The 21,769-nt window shown below is 44.8% G+C and overlaps 1 protein-coding gene across 1 annotated transcript in view; it reads left to right on the forward strand.

Moving 5' to 3' along the window:
* adgb (androglobin) overlaps positions 1 to 21,769 on the forward strand; it is a 166,317-nt gene that overhangs the window by 61,203 nt on the left and 83,345 nt on the right. Inside the window, exons 11-14 of the mRNA XM_052011225.1 lie at positions 2,556 to 2,730; positions 5,753 to 5,843; positions 8,854 to 8,986; positions 11,502 to 11,597. Of these exons, the coding sequence (XP_051867185.1) occupies positions 2,556 to 2,730; positions 5,753 to 5,843; positions 8,854 to 8,986; positions 11,502 to 11,597 (495 nt within the window). The remainder of the gene's footprint in view (positions 1 to 2,555; positions 2,731 to 5,752; positions 5,844 to 8,853; positions 8,987 to 11,501; positions 11,598 to 21,769) is intronic.

Consider the following 21,769-nt stretch of genomic DNA (forward strand, 5'->3'; position numbering starts at 1 on the left):
TAAAATAGAGATAATGATTGGATAATATATTTTAAAAATGTTAGCTGAGGGATGAATATCACCCAGGACTTTGGGAGAATTCCCATCTTCTACTTCGAGTTATTGGCATGGAATATTTCACATTCATTTTAGTAAAAGCAGGGCCGACAGTGTCTGATCTGAAAGTTGGCACCTTTTGGTAGTGCACCACTCTGTCAGTATTGCATTGGGTGCATCAGGCTGTTTTCTATGCTCTGGTCTCGAGAGTGGAACTCAAATGTACAACCCTCTCATTGAAGTTAAGTGTGCTATCCTCTGAGCTATGGCTGACAATATAGAGATGTAGTCATACAAAATGATTAATCCGTAAGTTATTGCAGTGATGGAAAGAAATAATGGCTGAGCAGTTATAGAGCTATAGGATCAAAGAGAGAGACACATGGACACAGGCCCTTTAGTCCACCCAGTCAGAGCCGATCATCCAGCACCCATTTTTACACCAATTCTACCCTATCCCTATCCCACTTTATTTTGCCTACATTCCCATCAATTCTCTCCAGATTCCACCACTCATCTACAACCAGGGACAATTTACAGCAGCCAATTAACCACCCAGCTTGTACGTCTTTGGGATGTGGGAAGAAGCTGAAGCAAGTGGAGGAAACCCATGTGTTCACAAGAAGAAGGTACAAATTCCACATAGTCAGCACCCAAGGTCAGGATCGAACCTGGGTCACTGGAGCTGTGAAACAGCAGCCCTACAAGCTGCGCCACTGTGCCACCAGTCCTGGAATGTCATTGAAGCATGGTGGAAAACTTTACTTTGTTGAGGCTTAAAATTAGAGAGAAGTTGGAAGGAGGGTTGGGGGAGAATTGCGGAGAGTAGGACAGAGTCTGCTGAAGTATCTGCTGCTGATGGCAAGAAAGGGAGAATGGAGGTTGCCAAGAGGCTGAAAACAGAAGAGCAAGAGGAACAGTGGAAATAGGTGGAGGTCAGCCCACAGAGGGATGTGTCAGTGAAGATCAGTGTGGGGGACATTGAGCCTGTAGCAGTCACGTAGACAGGAAAGGTGAGAAACTAATACTGCAGAGTGTGGGAAGGTAGCATTTTGGTTGAGCTGGAAGTTGTGTAGGAAGTTGTGTAAAACGTGAAGCAATGGCGAGGAGAATGTTAGAGAAATCTAGTCTGAAGGCAATTATTGCAAAAACGAAATGTTTCATCAGCAGGAGTGGGATAAGAGTGGAGTCAGACATAGAAGTCAGTGTCCCTAATTGATTGGATATGTCGCCACAGGTTCAGCAGAGAGTGGAAAAACTGGTTGAGTAGCAAGGGTGAATGTTAGAGTCTGGGGTAGGGAATCACAAATTTAGCTAGTGTCGGAATATGTAAAACGTGGCTTTCGTGGTCAAGTGCAGGAAGTTATGTCGTATTCATTTTTTGATGTCCCGATGGGCAATATTGAGAATGTTTTGGTGTCCTTGGCTGGGGGCTTTTGGTGGAGTCAGTTTCCATTCTATCCATACGGAATTTGAATTTGATGCCCACGGGGGGAATGCGTAAATGAGAGAAAAAAGGGAGCTTGAGGCTACTCCAGAGGGAAACATTCAAAGATTGTACTCTAGGATGGTACTTTTAAGGAAGAAGCAGTGGTTAATTATGAATAAGAGCTTGATAAAATTGATTAACGTATGCTACAATCATAGAAAATATTTGTGAAAATTTTGATCTTCATCAGGACAGGTCTGTTGCTGTGAACGGTGTGAAAACTGGAGTGAAGTAATTCAGCCTGGGAACTGTAGGAGATTTTAGGATCAGATTGTAGAACAGTGTGTTCAAAAACCCGGGGTGGAAGATGAAATTTCCATTAGGTTTCTCTCCAATTCTTGGGGTACTTCCCTAACAAGCTCCATCAGTAATGGTGTCTTGCACTAAGGGTGCAGTGAAGATGTTTAGCTCATCTTAAAGTGATGTGTGGACTTTAGAGCTACCCAAATAGAGTGGGATCAGACAATGTACTTCTCCCCTCTCCTTACAATATTACTACATTCTAACTCTCCCATCAATGGACACCACCCATTCCTGAATCCAAGTGAACTATTGGATTCTCCTTCTCAGTACTCCAGTGATCGTTTGCTATCCCCACCCAGATCTTGGGGACTTTGGACCATAGGATGTCTGAAATGCCAGAAGCCATGTCCACTATCTCCAGATTGAAGTACACTTCCAAATTACTTTCACATTTTGGACTCCTCTCCGAGTAACATCCATCATCAAACACGAGTAACAGACTCCATTCAGTGTCAAACCAATTGGTCTTCCACTGAAAACTATTGCTGTCACAATGATATGAAGGCATCCTCCAGCACTGACCCCACCTTTTTGGTTATCTTAGAACCTGAGCTGCAAGGATGGAAGAGTGGTTCCTTTGCACAAATTAATTAACTTTATGCAGCAATTCAATTACATTGAATCTGCAACATTCAAATATTGGGGAGTTTGAACACCGTGCCATTATGCTGATTCCATGTTTTACTTAGTTTCAATGCCTTTATCTGCATTCTTTTGCACCTTATAGGCGGAATCCTCAGAGAAGCTGCGGCACTATGGACTTTCCCATGCACACAGTCACCCAGTTCTGGTGAGAAGAACAAGATCATGTTCCCTTGTAAATCCAGCAGAGGTCTCACAGGTTCCTCGATGGAAGCTTATACGACCACGAAATCGCCCCTTTCCAATAGCTGACCCAAAAAGTAATTTCCTTTCAGTTTAACAATGAAAATTGCATCTGCTTTGAATATTCAGTTTATTTAAATTACATTAACATAACCTCACATTGGAAGATAGTTTTGTCTCAAGAACTTAAATAATCATGATCTAAGAGCTTAAAATGGTTTGACTGAATTCTTGGTATACAAACTTCTAATAAAATGGGGAGAGTAGGGAATATTGATGTCCAGGAATTTTTCAGAGTCTTATTGTAAATGAGTAGGACAAGGTTGCCAAAGTAATGCACTGGGGCCAAGCAGATGTTGATCAGTGTGATTGCAGGGCTGGCAGATCCAAATCAGGTCGTCTCCCTCGCGATTCCATCTGTTGCCCTTCTAATTGTTCCTTCCCTTTCCTCCCACAACCCCACCAGCAGAAACAACTTGCATTTATAGAGAACCCTTTAAGCTGTCTCAAGGTGTTTGAAAGGAGAGTTGTCAAACAGAATTTGACTGGGAGATATTAGCACAGTTAAGCAAAAATCTCAGTCAAAGAAATAGGTCTTAAAAAAGGGAAGAGAAGAAGTGAGGTAGTGTTTACAGAGGGAATCCCAGAGACTAGGGCCTTGGTAGCTGAAGACAGGACTGTCAAATGTGGAACAACTAAATTCATGGATGAGCAAGTGGCCAGAATTAAAGGACAGGATCTCAGAAGGTGCTTGAGTTAAAGTGGTTTGCAAAGATGAAGAAAATCAAATCAAAAATTTTACCATTGCTGAACCAAGTGCCAATGTAGTTTAGTAATTGGTCAGTGATTCTGTTATATTCACCCTGTTTCCCTCAGAAGCAAAGGATGCATCCCATCTCCCATCTGAAACAAATGGCTGATTAAGTTTGAATTTTATCAGTCTCTTCTACATTTTCTATCCATCTACATTTATCTTACCTGTATTTGTACTCTCCTCTTACTCCCCCTTCTTGTACTCTCATGTTAACTACCACCTTTTGTTGTAACTCAGCCACGTTCTCTGCCGCCATAACTTTTCATACTTGTCCCTATCTGAAGGCACCATTCTTTAATTATCCTTCTTTATTTTTACAGAAAAGGATTAGGTCCTTTTTTGTCACCTCCTCTTTATTCACATCTTCTCTCTTCCTTTTATGCTTTTTCACCTTGCCAAAGCACTCTCAGTAATCTGCCTGGGTTTTGACTGTACTCTTTATCTGATATTTGTCATAAGCATCCTTTTTCAGGTTAACTATTAAAGGAGCACCAGCTTTGCTTATTAGGGGAAGGAATATGCTTGGCTTCTTTGCTTTAAAGACCTCCCATTGCTCAGAAAGGATTATCCTGGCTAGTCTTTCTCCCCCAATCATTTGTGCTCAATCTTGATGGAGATGTTTTTCTCCCATTGCCAATCTCCAACTTTGACACATGCATTTAAACACTGAAGATGAGGTAATTTCATATCTGATCCACATCATGCCTAATGCTACTGATTGCTCTGTAATCCAGATATGATAAAGAGCGGGTGTAATAAAAGGCATCTGATGGAAACGCGGAACTAATTTCCAGGTGTCCTGTATGATACTGTTCTCTGCCCCCACCCCAGCTCCCAACTCTACTTCTAGTTAATATCAGATCATAAGATTAATGAAGAACGTCCAAAAATGATTCAGGATATGGTGTAGGAGATTATAGTTTTCATAATAGATTGAACTAATTTGGCCATTTCCTTTGTGAAAGACTAAAAGTGGCTTGATAGAGGTCTTTAAAACTAGGAAGGGGTCGCACAGATTTGGAAAGTATATTTCCATTAGAGGGAAATGGAAAACTAGGAGATATAAACACAAGGTAATCAATAATAGACCCAACAGGAAAATAAGGAGAACTTTCTTTGCTCAGAGCATAGTTGGCATGTGGAACTTGCTGCCACAGGAGTTTGTTGAGATGAAAAGCTTAGGAGATTTTGAAAAGAAACTACATGAGCAGAACAGGAAATAGAAAGATATACTGATAGTCTTAGATGAGAAAGGGAGGATCTGATCTCGGCTATCAACAGACAAATATGAAGAGGTGAATGGTTTATTTCTTTGCTGTATATTCAGTGTAATTCCTCCAGCCCAACAGCCCACTAAGAACCCTGAGTTCTTCTGTGTGATTGGGGAGCGGCAGGGTATGGTGTAATCCATGATCTGCAAGTAAACTGCACACCCCACACTCATGGTTCCATTGTGTACTGACGGCATTGGACTTATCTGATTCCTCTTTACCTCGAAGTCCCATTCAATGTCGCTAAATCATAAACTATAATCCTGCAGGCTGTACACTATGTCATGTGTCCTTTATAATTGCTCCCATGTCATATTTTCAATGCTGCAGACTCTATATTTTTACCTCTTGCAGACCTCCCTTGAACTGACTATTTTGTAGAATCTTAAGAATGTACGAATCACGCATGTGTTCAGCGTAGCCGCCCTATCTCTATACCTTTGCTGTATAAGCATTAGGCTGATCCCTCAAATGCTCTTAGAACATAAGAAAATAGAAATGTAGAACCTGAAATAGCTCTTAATTACCCCCGCACCATTCCGCAGGATCATCCCTGAGGTCACCTTGACTTTAGCTCCAGTTTCCTGGCAGCTCCCCATAACCTTTCACTCCTCTATAGACCAACAATCTGTCTTTCATGATATTGAATGCCTTCAGTGATTCAGCCTCCATAGCTCTCTGGGGTAAAGAACTGCAAGAAGAAGTTCTTTCTCATCTCTGTTGTAGATGGTTGACCCTCAATACTAATCCAGTAAACGAACAACTTCACCACCACAGCCATGCCTGTACATCAATTCGTTGAAAGCAATTTGGTGTTATCCACCCTTTTCTCCAATGACATTGCAATAGCTCCAATGTGACTCTTTTATTTTAACACTTAAATTCGGTTTAAATTAGGTTGTTGCAACTGCATGGCAAGTGGGTTTTCAAACTTTATTATATTCTATCAATCAAAGTCTCTTCTACAGATAACTTTTCAAAGAAATATGCTAATGCATTTCTTCTGATTGACAGAGCCCAAACCTAAAAAGCCAGAACAATATATTGAAATTGCAAGCCCGTTGCTTGACTACAAGATAGATACCACAATCATGCCACCAGAGAAGTAAGTATAACCATTGTGATGCTGAAGGACATGAGTTAGCCCTTGCTGACTCTCACCAGTGCAATTCTATTAGTCGTGTCTTTTTCCCTATCACACTGCCCTTTATTCTCTTTCACATACCCATCAACACCACTGATTTTTTTTTTGCCACTTACCTGCCTTAAGGGGTAATTTACAGGAGCTGGTTACCAACACACCTTTGGGATGAGGGAAGAAGCCCATGCAGACACAGGGGCTGTAGTTTTCTTCCCTTCCAGGATGAAATTATCACTCCAGAATTTGCTCAAACAGGGCATCTCCTGACCTGCCCAAATCTGTTCACCTTTTTGTCCCCTCACCCTTCCAATCAAAGTTATTCAGTACTTCAAATTGTTCAATATGTCACTGGGCAGCAGGGTTTTAGGGAACTTAGAGACTAACAGAATCAACATAGTGTCTTGTTATTCAGTGACTAGAGAAACAGTTGGGTGGTAGTGGTGTGACTAGGAAAGGATGGGAGGGTGAGGCTCTGAAAGCTCTGGGGGTGGGGGAGACAGGTAAATTCTTCCAATATTTAATCCATTAACTTTTGTTACAATCACTGGTATCACTGTGTAGCCCGTTTACCACTCTTGGATGGGAATGGAGTTCCAGACTGCTAATTTCTAAATATTACATATAAACTGGAATAGTTTTCCACATTGGAGTGAGACTCCACAGTTTTAATTATTCCTTTTAGATTGGAGAGGATGAGTGGCCTTTCTAGTAACACACTTGTTAATAAAAGGGTCCACACGTTATAACATATGAGCAGTAATTTGCTTTCAAAAATGCAACTTGAAATTCATAAGAAGGTTGCCATTTTTATGAGGCTTCCATTGGAGTGGCAAATTGCCCAGAAATTTGCAGATATTTCAAAGTCAAGGTCTTTGTATGCACAGATGCAATGAAAATCTTACTTGCCGCAGCATCACAGGCACATAACATCATATAAGCAACATTCACAAGAAAAACATAAATTAAACATAATTTTTACAAGAAAAAACAGAATTAGAACAGAAAAAAGTCAATTTTAGTGCAAAGTGATCAAACTGGTCAAGGTGTTGCCAAACTTTAGTGATTTGGGTTGTGCCGTTTGGTTCCAGAACCAAATGGTTGAAGGGAAGTAGCTGTTCTCGAACCTGGTGGTGTGGGACTTCAGGCTTCTGTACCTCCTACTCGATGGTAGCTGCGAGAAGATGGCATGGCCTGGATGGTGGTGTTCTTTCATGGTGGATATTGCCGTCTTGAGGCAGTGCATCCTGTAGATACTACCAATGATGGGGAGGGATGTGCCCGTGATGAAGGGCAGAGTCCACTACTCTGGTTTCATTTGATTGGAAATCAAACCATATCTCTCCCTTGCCACTACTTGCTGGGTTATTTCAAAATGGTGCATTCTAATTGCCATTGTTTTCCTAGCAAAGCAGTGGGCATTCTTTGAAATTTTAGTAACATGCACTAACACTATTATAGTTGTTTGATAACTTTTCTATGAAATGATAGCTTACCAAATTAAATTAACTGAGTTTCTAAATACTATTTTACAAAGCAAAATAGTGGGGTCTATTGTGTTGAAATTTCTAAATGTAACCTCTCCGAATATGGATAAAGTAAAATGGAAGGAGAGTGCAAGAGAGGTTACTGAAGTCTCCAGAATAAAGAATAAGTCATAAAAGTTTAGAAAGGGATAAGAATTTAATTTCAGGCAATATGGAGACAAATTTGAGAAGATGGGTGTTGAATACAGGACTGAAGGCACGCAGTATATGAAATAAGGTGGATGACCTAATAACGGAGTTAGAAAACTACAGAGGCATGAGAGAGGAGCTGGTCAAAGTTGATTGGAAGGGGACCCTAGTTGGGATGACGGTAGAGCAGCAATGGCAGAAGTTTCTGGGAGTAATTCGGAAGATGCAGGATCAGTTCATCCCAAAGAAGAAACAGCATTCTAAAGGGAGGATGAGGCAACTGTGGCTGACAAGGGAAGTCAAAGACAGCATAAACACTATGATGCTGGAGGAACTCAGCAGGCTAGGCAGCATCCGTGGAGAAAAGCTGAGCCAAGCAATGCTGCCTGGCCTGCTGCGTTCCTCCATCATCAAAGTGTTTTTCATCCAGATTCCAGCATTTGTAGTCCTTTGTTTCTCAAAGAGAGCATAAAAGCAAAAGAGAGACATACAGTATTGCAAAAATTAGTGGGGAATTAGAGGATTGGGAAGCTTTTAGAAACCAACAGAAGGCAACTAAAATGCAGTAAGGGGAGAAAAGATGAAATGTCAAGGTAAGCTAGCTGATAATATAAAAGGGGATACCAAAAGTATTTTCAGATAGATAAAGAGTAAAAGAGAGGCAAGAGTGGACACCGGACCACTGGAAAATGACGCTGGAGAGGTAGTAACGGGAAACAAAGAAATAGCGGACGAACTGAATAAGTATTTTGCGTCAGTCTTCACTGTGGAAGACACCAGCAACGTACAGAAATTCGAGAGAGTCAGGGGGCAGAAGTGAGTGTAGTCACTATTACCAAGGAGAAGGTGCTTGGGAAGCTGAAAAGTATGAAGGTAGATAAGTCACCTGGAGCAGCTGTATTGCACCCCAGGATTCTGAAAGAGGTAGCTGAAGAGATTGTGGAGGCATTAGCAGTGATCTTTCAAGAATCACTAGATTCAGGAATGGTTCCAGAGGACTGGAAAATTTCAAATGTCACTCCACTGTTTAAGAAGGGAGGGAAGCAAAAGACAAGAAATTATAGGCCAGTTAGCCTGACTTCAGCGGTTAGTAAGATTTTAGAGTCCATTATTAAGGATGGGGTTTTGGGGGTACTTGGAACCTCATGATAAAATAGGCCGAAGTCAGCATGATTTCCTTAAGGGAAGATCTTGCCAAGCTCTGGTCCTGTTTCTTATGGTCTAATATGTGGTTTCAGTTCTCTCTTTTTCAGCTAAAATCCATGGCATAATTTCCAAAATTCTTATTTCCCCTCCCACAGAAACGAGCAACAGAAGCTTAAGAAAGGTGCCCCCCCAAGCCTGGCAGCTGTTACTGAAATTGATGAAACACTGGATCAGATTAACGATGCTGAGGAAAACATGAAGTCAATGGAACCACCTCCCAACACAGAGGTGAAACAATCTATCTCAAGATTAAATATCAGGACTCAAAAGTATCTCATAAGTAATGTGGTTAGTTCTAAGTCAAAAGGTTACGAATTACATCTGTTTCCACAATGTTATTTTGAATGGCGTTGAATATGAATTTATGGAAACTTATGGAAATTTACAGCAGAGGAGGCCATTTGGCTCATCATGTTGTGCTGGCTTGATGAAAGCAGTCCCAACAGACTAAATACCGTGCCCTGTCCATAGAACCCAGTAGATTTGCCTTTTGGGTACACAACATTGTTTCTTTCTGAAAGTTATGAAGGAATCTACTTCTTTCAGCCTTTTGGGCACTGCATCATAGATTATAAAAACTTAGTGAGTTTAAATAAGCATCTCATATTTCTAGACAGCTTATTTACCAATTATAATAAGTTGGTATCCTTTAGCTACTGACTTTGATTCCCTGCCAGTAGAAACAGATTGGTAGAGCTATTGGGTTAGAAGGGTGAAAGGGGTTCAGGCCAGGGATAGAATTGGGAGGCGGACCAAGATTGGGTAGGTGGATGAGTGTGGGGCTTGGCTACCAGATGGGTTTTGCTAGGAGGGTATCTGTAATCAAGGAGGTGGTTGACAGTGTGATGATTGGGTGGTGTGCTGCCGTCTCTCTCCCCTCCCCCCCCCCCATCCCTCCCTCCCTCCCAGAAATATTACACAATATTAGTTTTATTAAAGGTGGAAACTTTTCTGAAATTAGTTCTCTAATTTGATTGTATGCCATTAAATGAAGAAAAACACAGAGGATTATAGTTTGAAGAAAGAGATCTTTAAGGTTTTACCCTGAGACATTTGCTGAGAAATCTTACGCAGTTGTGTGTACTCAAATTTATCCTGTTACTATTCAAATTGGAAGCACTCGCCTGGTCCTTGTTTATTTATTAAGTTTTCTGGATTTGGGCACTATTGGCAAAGCCAGTAATTATTGCCTATCCATAGTTGCCCTTGAGAAAGTAATAAGGAGCCAACTTCTTGAACTGCTGCTGTCGTCTACTTTAGGTACCCCCACAATACTGTTGGGGAAGATTTATACACATTGACAATGAAGAAACAACAATGTATTTTAGATTCAGATTAGTCTATTGTCATAAACACACGGCTGCAATAAAATTCCTTGCTCGCATAAAGCTTACAGAGTAAACAGTACACAGTACATGGCAGTAATAAATACAACAATAAATACAGTGGTGAGTGCAAAACAGAATGGTGCAAAGATTGTCGTGTAACCTTAAGTAGTGCAAAAAGAAATTCTAAAGTTACAATAACAGAATCACTGAGAGAGGTGGAATTAAGAGTACCACCGGGAAGGGAGTGTAAAAGAGATGATTGGTTCAGAAGTCTGACAGCAGTGGGGAAGAAGCTGTTCTTAGGTCTGGATATCTGGGCTTTTGAGCTCCTGTATCTTATCCCAGAAGGTAGAAGAGAGAAAAGGGAACGGCCAGGGTGGTGGGTATCTTTGACGGTACTATTAGACATGCTGAAGCAACGCACCATGAAGATGGACTGGGTGGAAGGAAGTGAGGAGCATGTGACGGACTGGGCTGTGTTTACCACTCTCTGTTGGTTCCATCGGTCCAGAGCAGAGCAGTTTGCTATACCAGGCTGAGATGCATCCCGTCAGAATATTTTCCATAGCACAGCTGTAGAAATTCAAGAGCATCCTCGCGGACATGTCAAATCTTCTCAGATGCCTAAGGAAGTAAATACACTTCCATCCCCTGCACCCACTTCCCAACTTTCTCAGGTAAACAACCAAATATTTTGCCTTGCTGACATTAATGGCTAGTTTGTTCTGACACCATGACACATGATTTGTGATCTTTTTCAAGTCAGGGTGGTATGTGATTTGGAGGGAAACTTGGTGGCATTTTCTTCTATGCAGTGGCTGCCCTTTTCCTTCTTGATGCTAGAGGTCATGAGTCTGAAATGTGCTGTCAGAGTAGCCAAGACAAGTTACTGCAACAAATTTTGCACTTGCTCCACACACTGCAGCTGGTGATGGAGGGAGTGAATGCTGAGGACAATGGATGGAATAGCAATCAGATGGGCTGCTTTGTCCTGAATGGTATCAAGCTTCTTTAGTGTTTTTCAAGTTGCACTATTTATAATGGGGAAGAAGTAAATGTTAAAAGGTTTAACAATTATTTTGAACCTGTCTTTACGGAAGAAGACACAAAAACTCATAGAAATACTGTAAAGTCAAGGGTCCATTGCAAATGACGAAGTAAAAGAAACTAGGATTAGTTAAAAAAAACATATTACCAGAGAAGTTAATGAGCCTGTAAACTGATAAGTTCCAAGGACCTATGATGCATATCCCAGATTTTTAATAGAGTTGGCTATGGAGAAAGTAGATGCATTGGTTGGAGCATGCAGAATTGGAGTAATGTGGTAGCATGGGTTGAGAGTTGATTAACAGACAGAAAACAAAGACTTGAATAAAAAATATTTAATAACAAATGTTAATTTTGTACTTTTCCAGAATTCCCAGCTGGATATGAGCGACTCAGATGAACTTGCTTCAATACCATCCTTACTTAATAAACAGCAGTTCAAGAAACATGCAGATAACAAGAGAGTATGTACATAGAATTAAGATAAGTTTGGAACTGTGTTTATTAATTGTTAATGCTATATTTGGACCCGAAAGAAAGTTGAGCAATGCAGAACCTCAGCAGTGTTGATACATTTTGGGATTTTCCTTTTTTATTGAACCTTGTGTGCAATTACAATTCCACTAAGTCCATGAGAGTAAAATTCCTGTCTTGCTTCTTTAGTAATATTTCCCTCTACATGAAGATAGTGTCCCATCAGTCAGCTGTTCATATATTCCTTTTGGAATACAGCGTCAGTTTAATCTTTTCATTTAATTTAGTGATGGATCCTCAGGGCACCGATCAGAACATATTCGTTTGCCACTTATAAGTGTTCCACTTCCTGCAATTCATTTTTGATTTCCTTAGAAGTTTATTGAATTTGTCATTTAAATACACAAAATCCTCAAATAATTTTGACTTTAATTGACCAAGTCTTGGCCAATCTGACTGATCTCAACAAACCAAGGTGACCTGCTAATTCTTCATTTAAAAGCCACGTTAGGTGCCAAACATACTTCCAAGCAAAAAAAACATCTCTTATTATGCCAATCTCAGTTGTCCTCCAGTGTAACATTATATTCAAAGTAATACTGGAGACATACTGGAGTAAAAGAAGTATCCTTGCAAGATTTTATGAAGTCATGCCCAAAATATAATATACATGGTTTTGCAATGACCCATTTTTTTTTTAATGGGATTTCTGGCCACTGATTAATTCTAATTCAGACCTGCTTACATTTGATGTTGCCATTTCTATAGTTGGTTTGGTTTGAAGTCACCAGAAATTATCAATTCCAGTCTTTCACCTCAATTATCAGATCATCTCTACTGTCTCAGTCTATACCGCTCTAGCACAAGCAGTTGACATGGCTCAGAAATAGTAATGCCACAAGTCAACAAGCATCCTGGCGAAAATAGAATCAATGCTTTGTTATCAACCTTTTTCAAGTAAGCAGGGGAACAGAGAGATCACTCAGGGCAAGGCTACTGATAGATACCCTTAAACCATTCAATGTTTCATTTCTTAAAATATGAAGCCCATGGACTTCCCAGAATTCCAGAGTTACTGAATTCCAGGTTGTCCTGTAGGATATTATCATGCTGCTCATTCAGCTACCAATCTAACAGGATAGCTCTGGTGTATCTCAAGGTTACATCTCAACTCCTTCCTGTCTTTATAGCCCTCCCGTTCTCTTCCACAACTCTTTGGCTTCTACTGCACTCCACAAACACTTTTCATTTCACTGAAGAGACCATGATACCAGCTTCATTGGCTCTACACTGGCATTCCTCCTTTAAATATTCTCCAATATTCATTCATTTCTCCTGGATGGTATTCAGCTTTTTGATTGCTGTTGGAGCTGCACTCAGCCAGGCAAGTCACAAGCACTCCAGTACATTCTTAAATTGTACTTTATGGGTGGTGGAATGGCTTTGGGAAGTCCAAAAGAGTTGCTGTAGAATACCCAACTTCTCAAGGTGTTTCTGGTAGCAAGGCATTTATATGACTACACAAGAGATTGCAGATGCTGGAAATCTGGAGCAACACACAAAGGAGCTGGAGGAACTCAGCGGGTCAGGCAGCATCTATGGAGGGAAATGGACAGTTGATATTTTGTGTCAAGATCTTTTATCAAGAACACCAAAGGGTCTCAACCCAAAATGACAACTGTCCATTTCCCTCCATAGATGCTGCCTGACCTGAATTCTTTCAACTCTTTTGTGTGTTGCTATGTATATGACTAATCCAGTTAAGTTTCTGTTCAGTGGTATTAGCTCAGGAATTTAATGGTGAAGATTTGGTAGTGGTAATATATTTTTGAATATCAAAGGGAGGTATTCACATTCTCCCTTGTTGACACTGACACTTTTTCAGATCTTGGGAAGATCTTCCTGGCCATATGTTTAGCCAATGCTTGAATATTGTCCAGACCTCAATGCATATGGCCATGACTGCTTTATTATCTGAAGAAATGTAAATAGAACAGAACACACTGTAAACCTTCCCTTGATCTGACTTTATAATGGAGGGAATGATGAAACAACTGAAGATGGATTGTCATTAAACATCAACCTGACGAGCTGCTGAAGTGATATCCTGCACTAAGTTGTTGTCCTTTAATATACTCTGTATTGGCTAGCTACACACTACCAAATGAAGACACAGAGTCGCTGGTTTCGAAATCAAAGGTCGAATGCCGACTGGCGCGCGGTGCGCCTTTAATAGCCGAGCAATTCCCGCGCTACAGTTCCCGTGCTGACGTCACGCACATGTCACCTGACCTTTCCGCGTGAGGGCTTTCCCAGCCCAATGCTGGGGAAGAAGGAGGGCCCCGTGCCACCTTGGATCGGGGCCTCCGACGACGTCGCGATGTCGGGAACCGGTTCAATGCCGGTGTGGTGAGTCGCTACATAACCCCCCCCCCCAGAACCGGCAATACCGTCGCGAAAACCAGAATTAAATAAACTATGACTTGGGTGGCCTGCCCCTGCACCACGCTTGCTGTACCACCATGGGTTGGTCCGAGTCTAAATGAGCAGGCTTCAGCCAGTCAACCATAAACACCTCCTCACACCCCCCAATGTCCAGCACGAACGTAGATCCATTGTTCCTGACGACCCGGAACGGCCCTTTGTACGGCCGTTGCAGCGGTGATCAGTGCGCACCCCTCCTGACAAAGACAAACTTACAGTCTTGGAGGGAAGTTGGCATATGGGCCGCGACCTGTCCGTGCCACGAGGTGGGAATCGGGACCAGGCTTCGAAGCTGCTCGTGCAGCCAGTCGAGCGCCGCGGTAGGTCCTTCCTCTGGCCCCCAAGGGGCTAGTAGGAACTTGCCCAGGACAACTAAGGGCATTCCGTAGACCATCTCCGCGGACAAGGCATGCAGATCCTCTTTTGGCGCAGTGCGTATCCCCAGCAGGACCCAGGGGAGTTCGTCTACCCAGTTGGGCCCCTTAAGGCGGGCCATGAGTGCCGACTTCAGGTGGCGATGGAACCTCTCCACCAGCCCATTGGATTGCGGGTGATAGGCGGTGGTGAGGTGGATCCGGGAACCCCACAAGTCGGCGACAGCAGACCACAGGCCGGAGGTGAATTGAGCTCCCCTGTCTGAGGTGATATGTGCCGGGACACCGAAACGAGCCACCCAAGTTGACAAAAGGGCCCGTGCGCAGGACTGGGTGGAGGTATCTGCGAGGGGAATGCTTCAGGCCAGCGGGTAAAATGGTTGACAATCGGGAGGAGGTACCTTACTCCTCGGGAGACTGGGAGGGGGCCGACCAGGTCGACATGGATATGGTCGAACCTCCTGCGGGTAGGCTGAAAATCCTGCAAGGGGGCCTTGACGTGCTGCTGTACTTTTGAGGTCTGGCAGTGGGTGCAGGACTGGGCCCATTCGGAAACCTGCTTACACAGGCCATGCCAGACGAACTTGTCAGACACCATCCGGACAGTAGTCCGGATGGATGGGTGTGCAAGGCCATGGATGGCATCAAACACCCGTCTGCGCCAGGCAGCTGGGACGATGGAGCGGGGTCTACCTGTGGAGATATCGCAGAGCAGGGTGCGCTCACCAGGGCCTACCAGAAGGTCTCGCAGTCGCAGGCCCGAGACTGCGGTGCGGTAGCTGGGCATCTCCATGTCCGTTCACTGTGCTTCTGCTAAGGCACCGAAGTCCACCCCCTGGGATAAAACTTGGACGGTGGGCCGTGACAGTGCATCCGCGACCACGTTCTCTTTCCCCGACAGGTGGCGGACGTCAGTGGTGAACTCCGAGATGTACGACAAGTGCCGCTGTTGCCGCGCTGACCAGGGATCTGAGACCTTGTTGAAGGCGAAGGTCAACGGCATGTGGTCAGTGAAAGCTGTAAACGGCCTGCCCTCCAAGAAGTAACGGAAGTGTCTGATGGCCAGGTACAACGCCAACAGCTTGAGGTCGAAGGCGCTATATTTGAGCTCTGGTGGTCGAAGGTACTTGCTGAAGAACACCAGCAGTTGCCAATGCCCTTCGATAAGCTGTTCCAGCACGCCTCCAACCGCTGTGCTGGAGGCGTCAACCGTGAGGGCAGTCAGGACGTCCGTGCGAGGATGCACCAACATGACCGCGTCCACCAAGGCCTGCTTGGTTTCAACGAACGCGGTGTGAGCCTCTTCCGATCAAACAATGTCTTTGCTTCCGCCCGACAGGAGAGCAAACAATGGGCGCATGATGCGGGCCACGGATGGTATGAACCAGTAATAAAAGTTTACCATACCGAGGAATTCTTGCAGGCCCTTGATGGAGGTGGGTCTGGCGAAATGGCGGATGGCGTCGACCTTCGCAGGCAGGGGCGAGGTGCCGTGTTTGTCGATCCGATGACCCAGGAAATCGATTGTCTCCAGCCTGAATTGGCATTTGGCTGGGTTGACGGTCAGGCTGAAATCCGTCAGGTGAGAAAAGAGTTGGCGGAGGTGCGTGAAATGTTCCTGGCAGCTGTTGCTGGCGATCAAGATGTCGTCAAGGTATATGAAGGTGAAGTCAAGGTCGCGCCCGACCGCGTCCATGAGTCGTTGGAAGGACTGAGCAGCGTTCTTGAGACCAAAGGGCATCTGTACGAATTCAAAGAGGCCGAAAGGTGTGATCAGCGCCGTCTTCGGAATGTCGTCGAAATGCACCGGGATCTGGTGATACCCGAGGACGAGGTTGACCTTGGAAAAAATGGACCGCCCATGCAGGTTGGCAGCAAAGTCCTGAATGTGCGGCATGGGGTACCGGTCCAGGGTAGTAATGTCGTTGAGGCGTTGGTAATCGCCACAGGGCCGCCAGCCTCTGGCTGCCTTGGGGACCATGTGTAGCGGAGAGGCCCATGGGCTGTCTGACCTGCGGATGATCCCCAGCTCCTCCATTTTTCTGAATTCCTCCTTCGCAAGGTGGAGCTTGTCTGGGGGTAGCCACCGGGTGCGGGCGTGGAGGGGAGGGCCCTGGGTGGGGATGTGGTGCTGGACGCCATGCTTGGGCAAGATGGTGGAGAACTGGGGCGTTAGTATGGATGGGAACTCTGCCAGGACCCTGGCAAACTCATTGGTCGACGTGGTGACGGAGTCGAGGTGTGGGGCCGGCAGCTTGGCCTCACCCAACAAGAACGTTTGGAAGGTCCTGGCATGTAACAAACGCTTACCCCGCAGGTCAACCAGCAGACTGTTGGCACGAAGGAAGTCAGCCCCAAGGAGTGGTTGCGCGACAGCGGCCAGGATGAACCTCCAAGTAAAGTCGCAGGTGCCGAACCAACCAGGTGCCAAAGGTCTGAATGCCGCTGCCGTTGGCAGCTCTGAGGGTGGGTCCTGGTGTATAGTTGCGAGTCTCGTGGCCGTTGGGAGGCACGATGCTGACTTCAGCTCTGCTGTCCACTAGGAACCGACGTCCGGAACGCCTGTCCCACACATGCAAGAGGCTATCCGGGTGGCCAGCCGCCGTAGCCATCAGCGGCGGCTGGCTCTGGCTTTTCCCAGAAACCAGCATGGTGGCCGGCATCTGCGGGCATCAGCGCCCCACCGCCAGTGGTAGAAACACTATTGGTCGGTCGGTGCCTCAGACCTGGCGGTGGGTGGGGGGCGTTCGATTGCAGGGTCTGTCCTGCTGGGCCGCTGGGTACGTGGCGTGGCAACGCGCTCGACGGACACCCCGCTCTCCTTTTTCGCCCGCCAAAGACATCCGCTCGGGCGGCCACCTTCTGGGGTTCGCTGAAATTGGCATCTGCCAAGAGCAGGTGGATGTCGTCGGGTAACTGCTCCAGGAAGATCTGCTCAAACAGCAGGCAGGGCTTATGCCCGTCTGCCAGGGCCAACATCTCATTCATGAGCGCGGAGGGGGGCCTGTCGCCCAACCCATCAAGGTGGAGGAGGCGCAAGGCTCGCTCGCGTTGGAAAAGGCCGAAAGTCTCGAGGAGGAGGGTCTTGAACATCGTACTTCTCCTCCTCCAGGGGTGCCTGGATGAAATCCTCAACCTGGGCAGCGGTGTCTTGGTCGAGGGCACCCACCACGTAATAGTACTTGGTGTCGTCCCTGGTGATCTGGCAAACCCGGAACTGGGCCTCGGCCTGGTCAAACCAGACACTGGGCCGGAGGGTCCAGAAGGTGGGCAGTTTAAGGGCTACTGCCTGTACCTCTTGCTGTGCAGACATCATGGGTCCAAAAACATTTGGGCCTGTCGGGGTCACCAATGTAGCGGCTAGCTACACACTACCAAATGAAGACACAGAGTCGCTGGTTTCGAAATCGAAGGTTGAATGCTGACCAGAGCGCGGTGCGCCTTTAATAGCTGAGCAATTCCCGCGCTACAGTTCCCGCGCTGACGTCACGTGCATGTCACCTGACCTTCCCGCGCGCGGGCTTTCCCAGCCCAATGCTGGGGAAGAAGAAGGGCCCCGTGCCATCTTGGATCGGGGCCTCCGACGACGTTGCAATGTCGGGAGCCGGTTTGATGCCGATGTGATGAGTCGCTACAACACAACCATTTCTCCATGCCAAGGCATAACATTGCCTGTAGAGAATTTTCCCCCTAATTTCCATTGACTTCATTTTTAATTGGGATCCTCATGACAACCAGTTGGATACTGTAATGATGTCAAGGGCAGTCACTTTCATCTTGCCCCAGTTCTGGAATTTGACCATAAGATCAAAAGACATAGGAGCAGAATTAGGCCTTTCGGCCCTTCGAGTCTGCTCCGCCATTCAATCATGGCTGATTTATTTTTCCCTCTCAACCCCATTATCCTGCCTTCTCCCCATAACCTTTGACACCCTTACTAATCAAGAACCTATCAACCTCCACTTCAAATATACCCAATGACTTGGCTCCACAGCCATTTGTGGCAATGAATTCCACAGATTCACCACCCTCTGGCTAAAGAAATCCCTCCTCATCTCTTTTCTAAAGGGACGTCCTTCTATTCTGAGGCTGTGCTCTCTAGTCCTAGACTCTCCCACTACTGGAAACATCCTCTCCACGTCCACTCTATCCAGGCCTTTCAATATTCAGTGGGTTTCAATGAGAATTCCCCCCCCCCCCCATCCTTCTAAACTCCAGTGAGTACAGGTCCAGAGCCATCAAATGCTCCTCATGCATTAACCCTTTCATTCCTGGGATCATTCTTGTAAATCTCCTCTGGACCCTCTCCAATGCCAGCACATCCTTTCTTAGATATGGGGCCCAAAACTGCTCAGATTACTCCAGATGTGGTCTGACCAATGCCTTATAAAGCCTCAACATTACATCCTTGCTTTTATATCCTAGTCCTCTCGAAATGAATACAAAATGATTGCCTTCCTTACTACTGACTCAACCTGCAAGTTAACCTTTAGGGAATCCTGCACTAGGACTCCCAAGTCCCTTTGCGCCTCCAATTTCTGAATTCGCTCCACATTTAGAAAATAGTCTACATCTTTATTCCTTCGACCAAAGTGCATGACCGTACACTTCCCTGCGCTGCATTCCATCTGCCACTTCTTTGCCCATTCTCCCAACCTGTCCAAATCCTTCTGCAGACTCCCTGCTTCCTCAACACTACCTGCCCCTCCACCTATCTTTGTATCATCCGCAAACTTGGCCACAAAGCCATCGACTCCCTCATCCAGATCATTGACATATAACGTGAAAAGTAGTGGACCCAACACCGACCCCTGAGGAACACCACTAGTCACCGGCAGCCAACCAGAAAAGGCCCCCTTTCTTCCCACTCTTTGCCTTCTGCCAGTCAGCCAATCTTCTATCCATGCTAGTACCTTTCTTGTAATTCCATAGGCTCCTATCTTGTTTAGCAGCCTCTTGTGTGGCATCTTGTCAAAAGCCTTCTGAAAATCCAATTAAACAACATTCACTGACTCTCCTATGTCTATCCTGCCTGTTACTTCCTCAAAAATTCCAAGATTTGTCAGGCAAGATTTCCCCTTAAAGAAACCATGCTGACTTCAGCCTCTTTTATTATGTGCTTCCAAGTATCCCGAACCTCATCCTTAATAGTGGTAACATATTACCAACCACTGAAGTCAGGCTAACTGGCCTATAATTTCTTGTCTTTTGCCTCCCTCCCTTCTGAAAGAGTGGAGTGACATTTGAAATTTTCCAGTCCACTGGAACTATTCCTGAATCTAGTGATTCTTGAAAGATCGCTACTAATGCCTCTACAATCTCTTCAGCTACCTCTTTCAGAACCCTGGGGTGTAGTCCATCCAGTCCAGGTGACTTATCTATCTTCAGACCTTTCAGCTTCCCAAGCATCTTCTCCTTGTAATAGCGATTACACTCACTTCTGCCCCCTGACTCTCTCGAATTTCTAACATGTTGCTGGTGTCTTCCACAGTGAAGACTGATGCAAAATACTTATTCAGTTCATCTGCCATTTCTTTGTTCCCCATTACTACCTCTCCAATCATTTTCCAGCAGTCCGATGTCCACCCTTGCCTCTCCTTTACTCTTTATATATCTGAAAATACTTTTGGTATCCACTTCTATATCATTGGCTAGCTTACCTTCATATTATTCATATTTCATCTTTTCTACCCTTATCGCATTTTTAGTTGCCTTCTGTTGGTTTTAAAAGCTTCCCAATCCTCTAGCTTCCCACTGATTTTTGCAAAATTGCCTGTCCTCTCTTTTGCTTTTATGCTGTCTTTTACTTCCCTTGTCAGCCACAGTTGCCTCATCCTGCCTTGCTTCTTCTTTGGGATGAACTGATCCTGCGTCTTCCGAATTACTCCCAGAAACTCCTGCCATTGCTGCTCTACTGTCATCCCTGCTGGAGTCCCCTTCCAATCAACTTTGGCCAGCTCCTCTCCCATGCCTCTGTGGTTACCTTTACTCACCTGTAATACCAATACATCTGATTTTAGCTTCTCCTTCTCAAACTGCAGGGTGAATTCTATCATGTTATGGTCACTGCCTCCTAAGGGTTCCTTTACCTTCAGCTTCCTAATCAAATCTGGTTCATTGCACAATTTGCCTTTTCCCTTGTGGGCTCGACCACAAGCTGCTCTAAAAAGCCATCTTGTAGGCATTCTACAAATTCCCTCTCTTGGGATCCAGTACCAACCTGATTTTCCCAATCGACCTGCATATTGAAATCCCCCATGACCGCTGTAACTTTGCCCCTTTTACATGCCTTTTCTATATCCTTTTGTAATTTGTACCCCATATCCTGGCTACTATTCGGAGGTTTGTATTTTACTCCCATCAGAGTCTTTTTACCCTTGCAGTTTCTTAACTCTCCCCACAAGGATTCTACATGTTCTGATCCTGTCACTTCTTGCTAAAGATTTGATTTCATTTTTTACCGACAGAGCCAGCCCATCCCCTCTGCCCACCTGCCTGTCTTTTCGATAGGATGTGTATCCTTGGGTGTTTAGCTCCCAGCTGTGATTTTCTTTCAACCACGACTCTGATGCCCACAGCGTCATACCTGCCAATTTCTAATTGTGCTATAAGCTCATCCACCTTATTTCGTATACTGCGTGCATTTGGCTTTTTTTGCCCAGATTTAGTCCAATGCCATATTGTTGAGCTGAGTCATCGTGGAAAGCTGAAACTGAGCATTGGTAAGTAGTAAACATCACTTAGTAGTACTGTTAAGTACACCTTCTATTATGTTGCCGCTGATTTGGAGCACACTAATGAGCATTATTTAGATTGCATTGTTCCTGAATTTTGTGGAGAGGACATACCTGGGAAATTTTCCATATCATTTAGTAGATACCTGTTTTGTTGCTGCACTGGGGCAGCTTGACTTGAGCCAAGGATAGTTCTTCTATAGAACAACATATCACAAACAGCAAAAAGCAAGCCTAGATATGAGTTGCCAATCTAGTGGCAATTTTGCAGAGCTTTGAGATTAACCATTGGTTAATTGATTAATCCTTCCTCGTGCATGCTGATTGCAGTATTCAGCATGCACATACTTCTGTTTTGTATTTTATCGATTAGCACCTTGGGTCTGGTAGGCTCGGTGCTAATCCTAATGTGATCTTCAACAAAGTTTATTGAACCATGGTTTGCCCTAACTTGATGACAGTGGTAGAATGAGGGATATAGTGCATTTGCTGGTTATTACTAGCACCCTGTGGATGGCCAGTTTTAATCAGTTTGGATGTATTTTGAATCAATTCCATTAGTGTTCTCAG

The sequence above is a fragment of the Pristis pectinata genome, chromosome 3 (genome assembly GCF_009764475.1).
Source record: "Pristis pectinata isolate sPriPec2 chromosome 3, sPriPec2.1.pri, whole genome shotgun sequence".
Taxonomy (NCBI): domain Eukaryota; kingdom Metazoa; phylum Chordata; class Chondrichthyes; order Rhinopristiformes; family Pristidae; genus Pristis; species Pristis pectinata.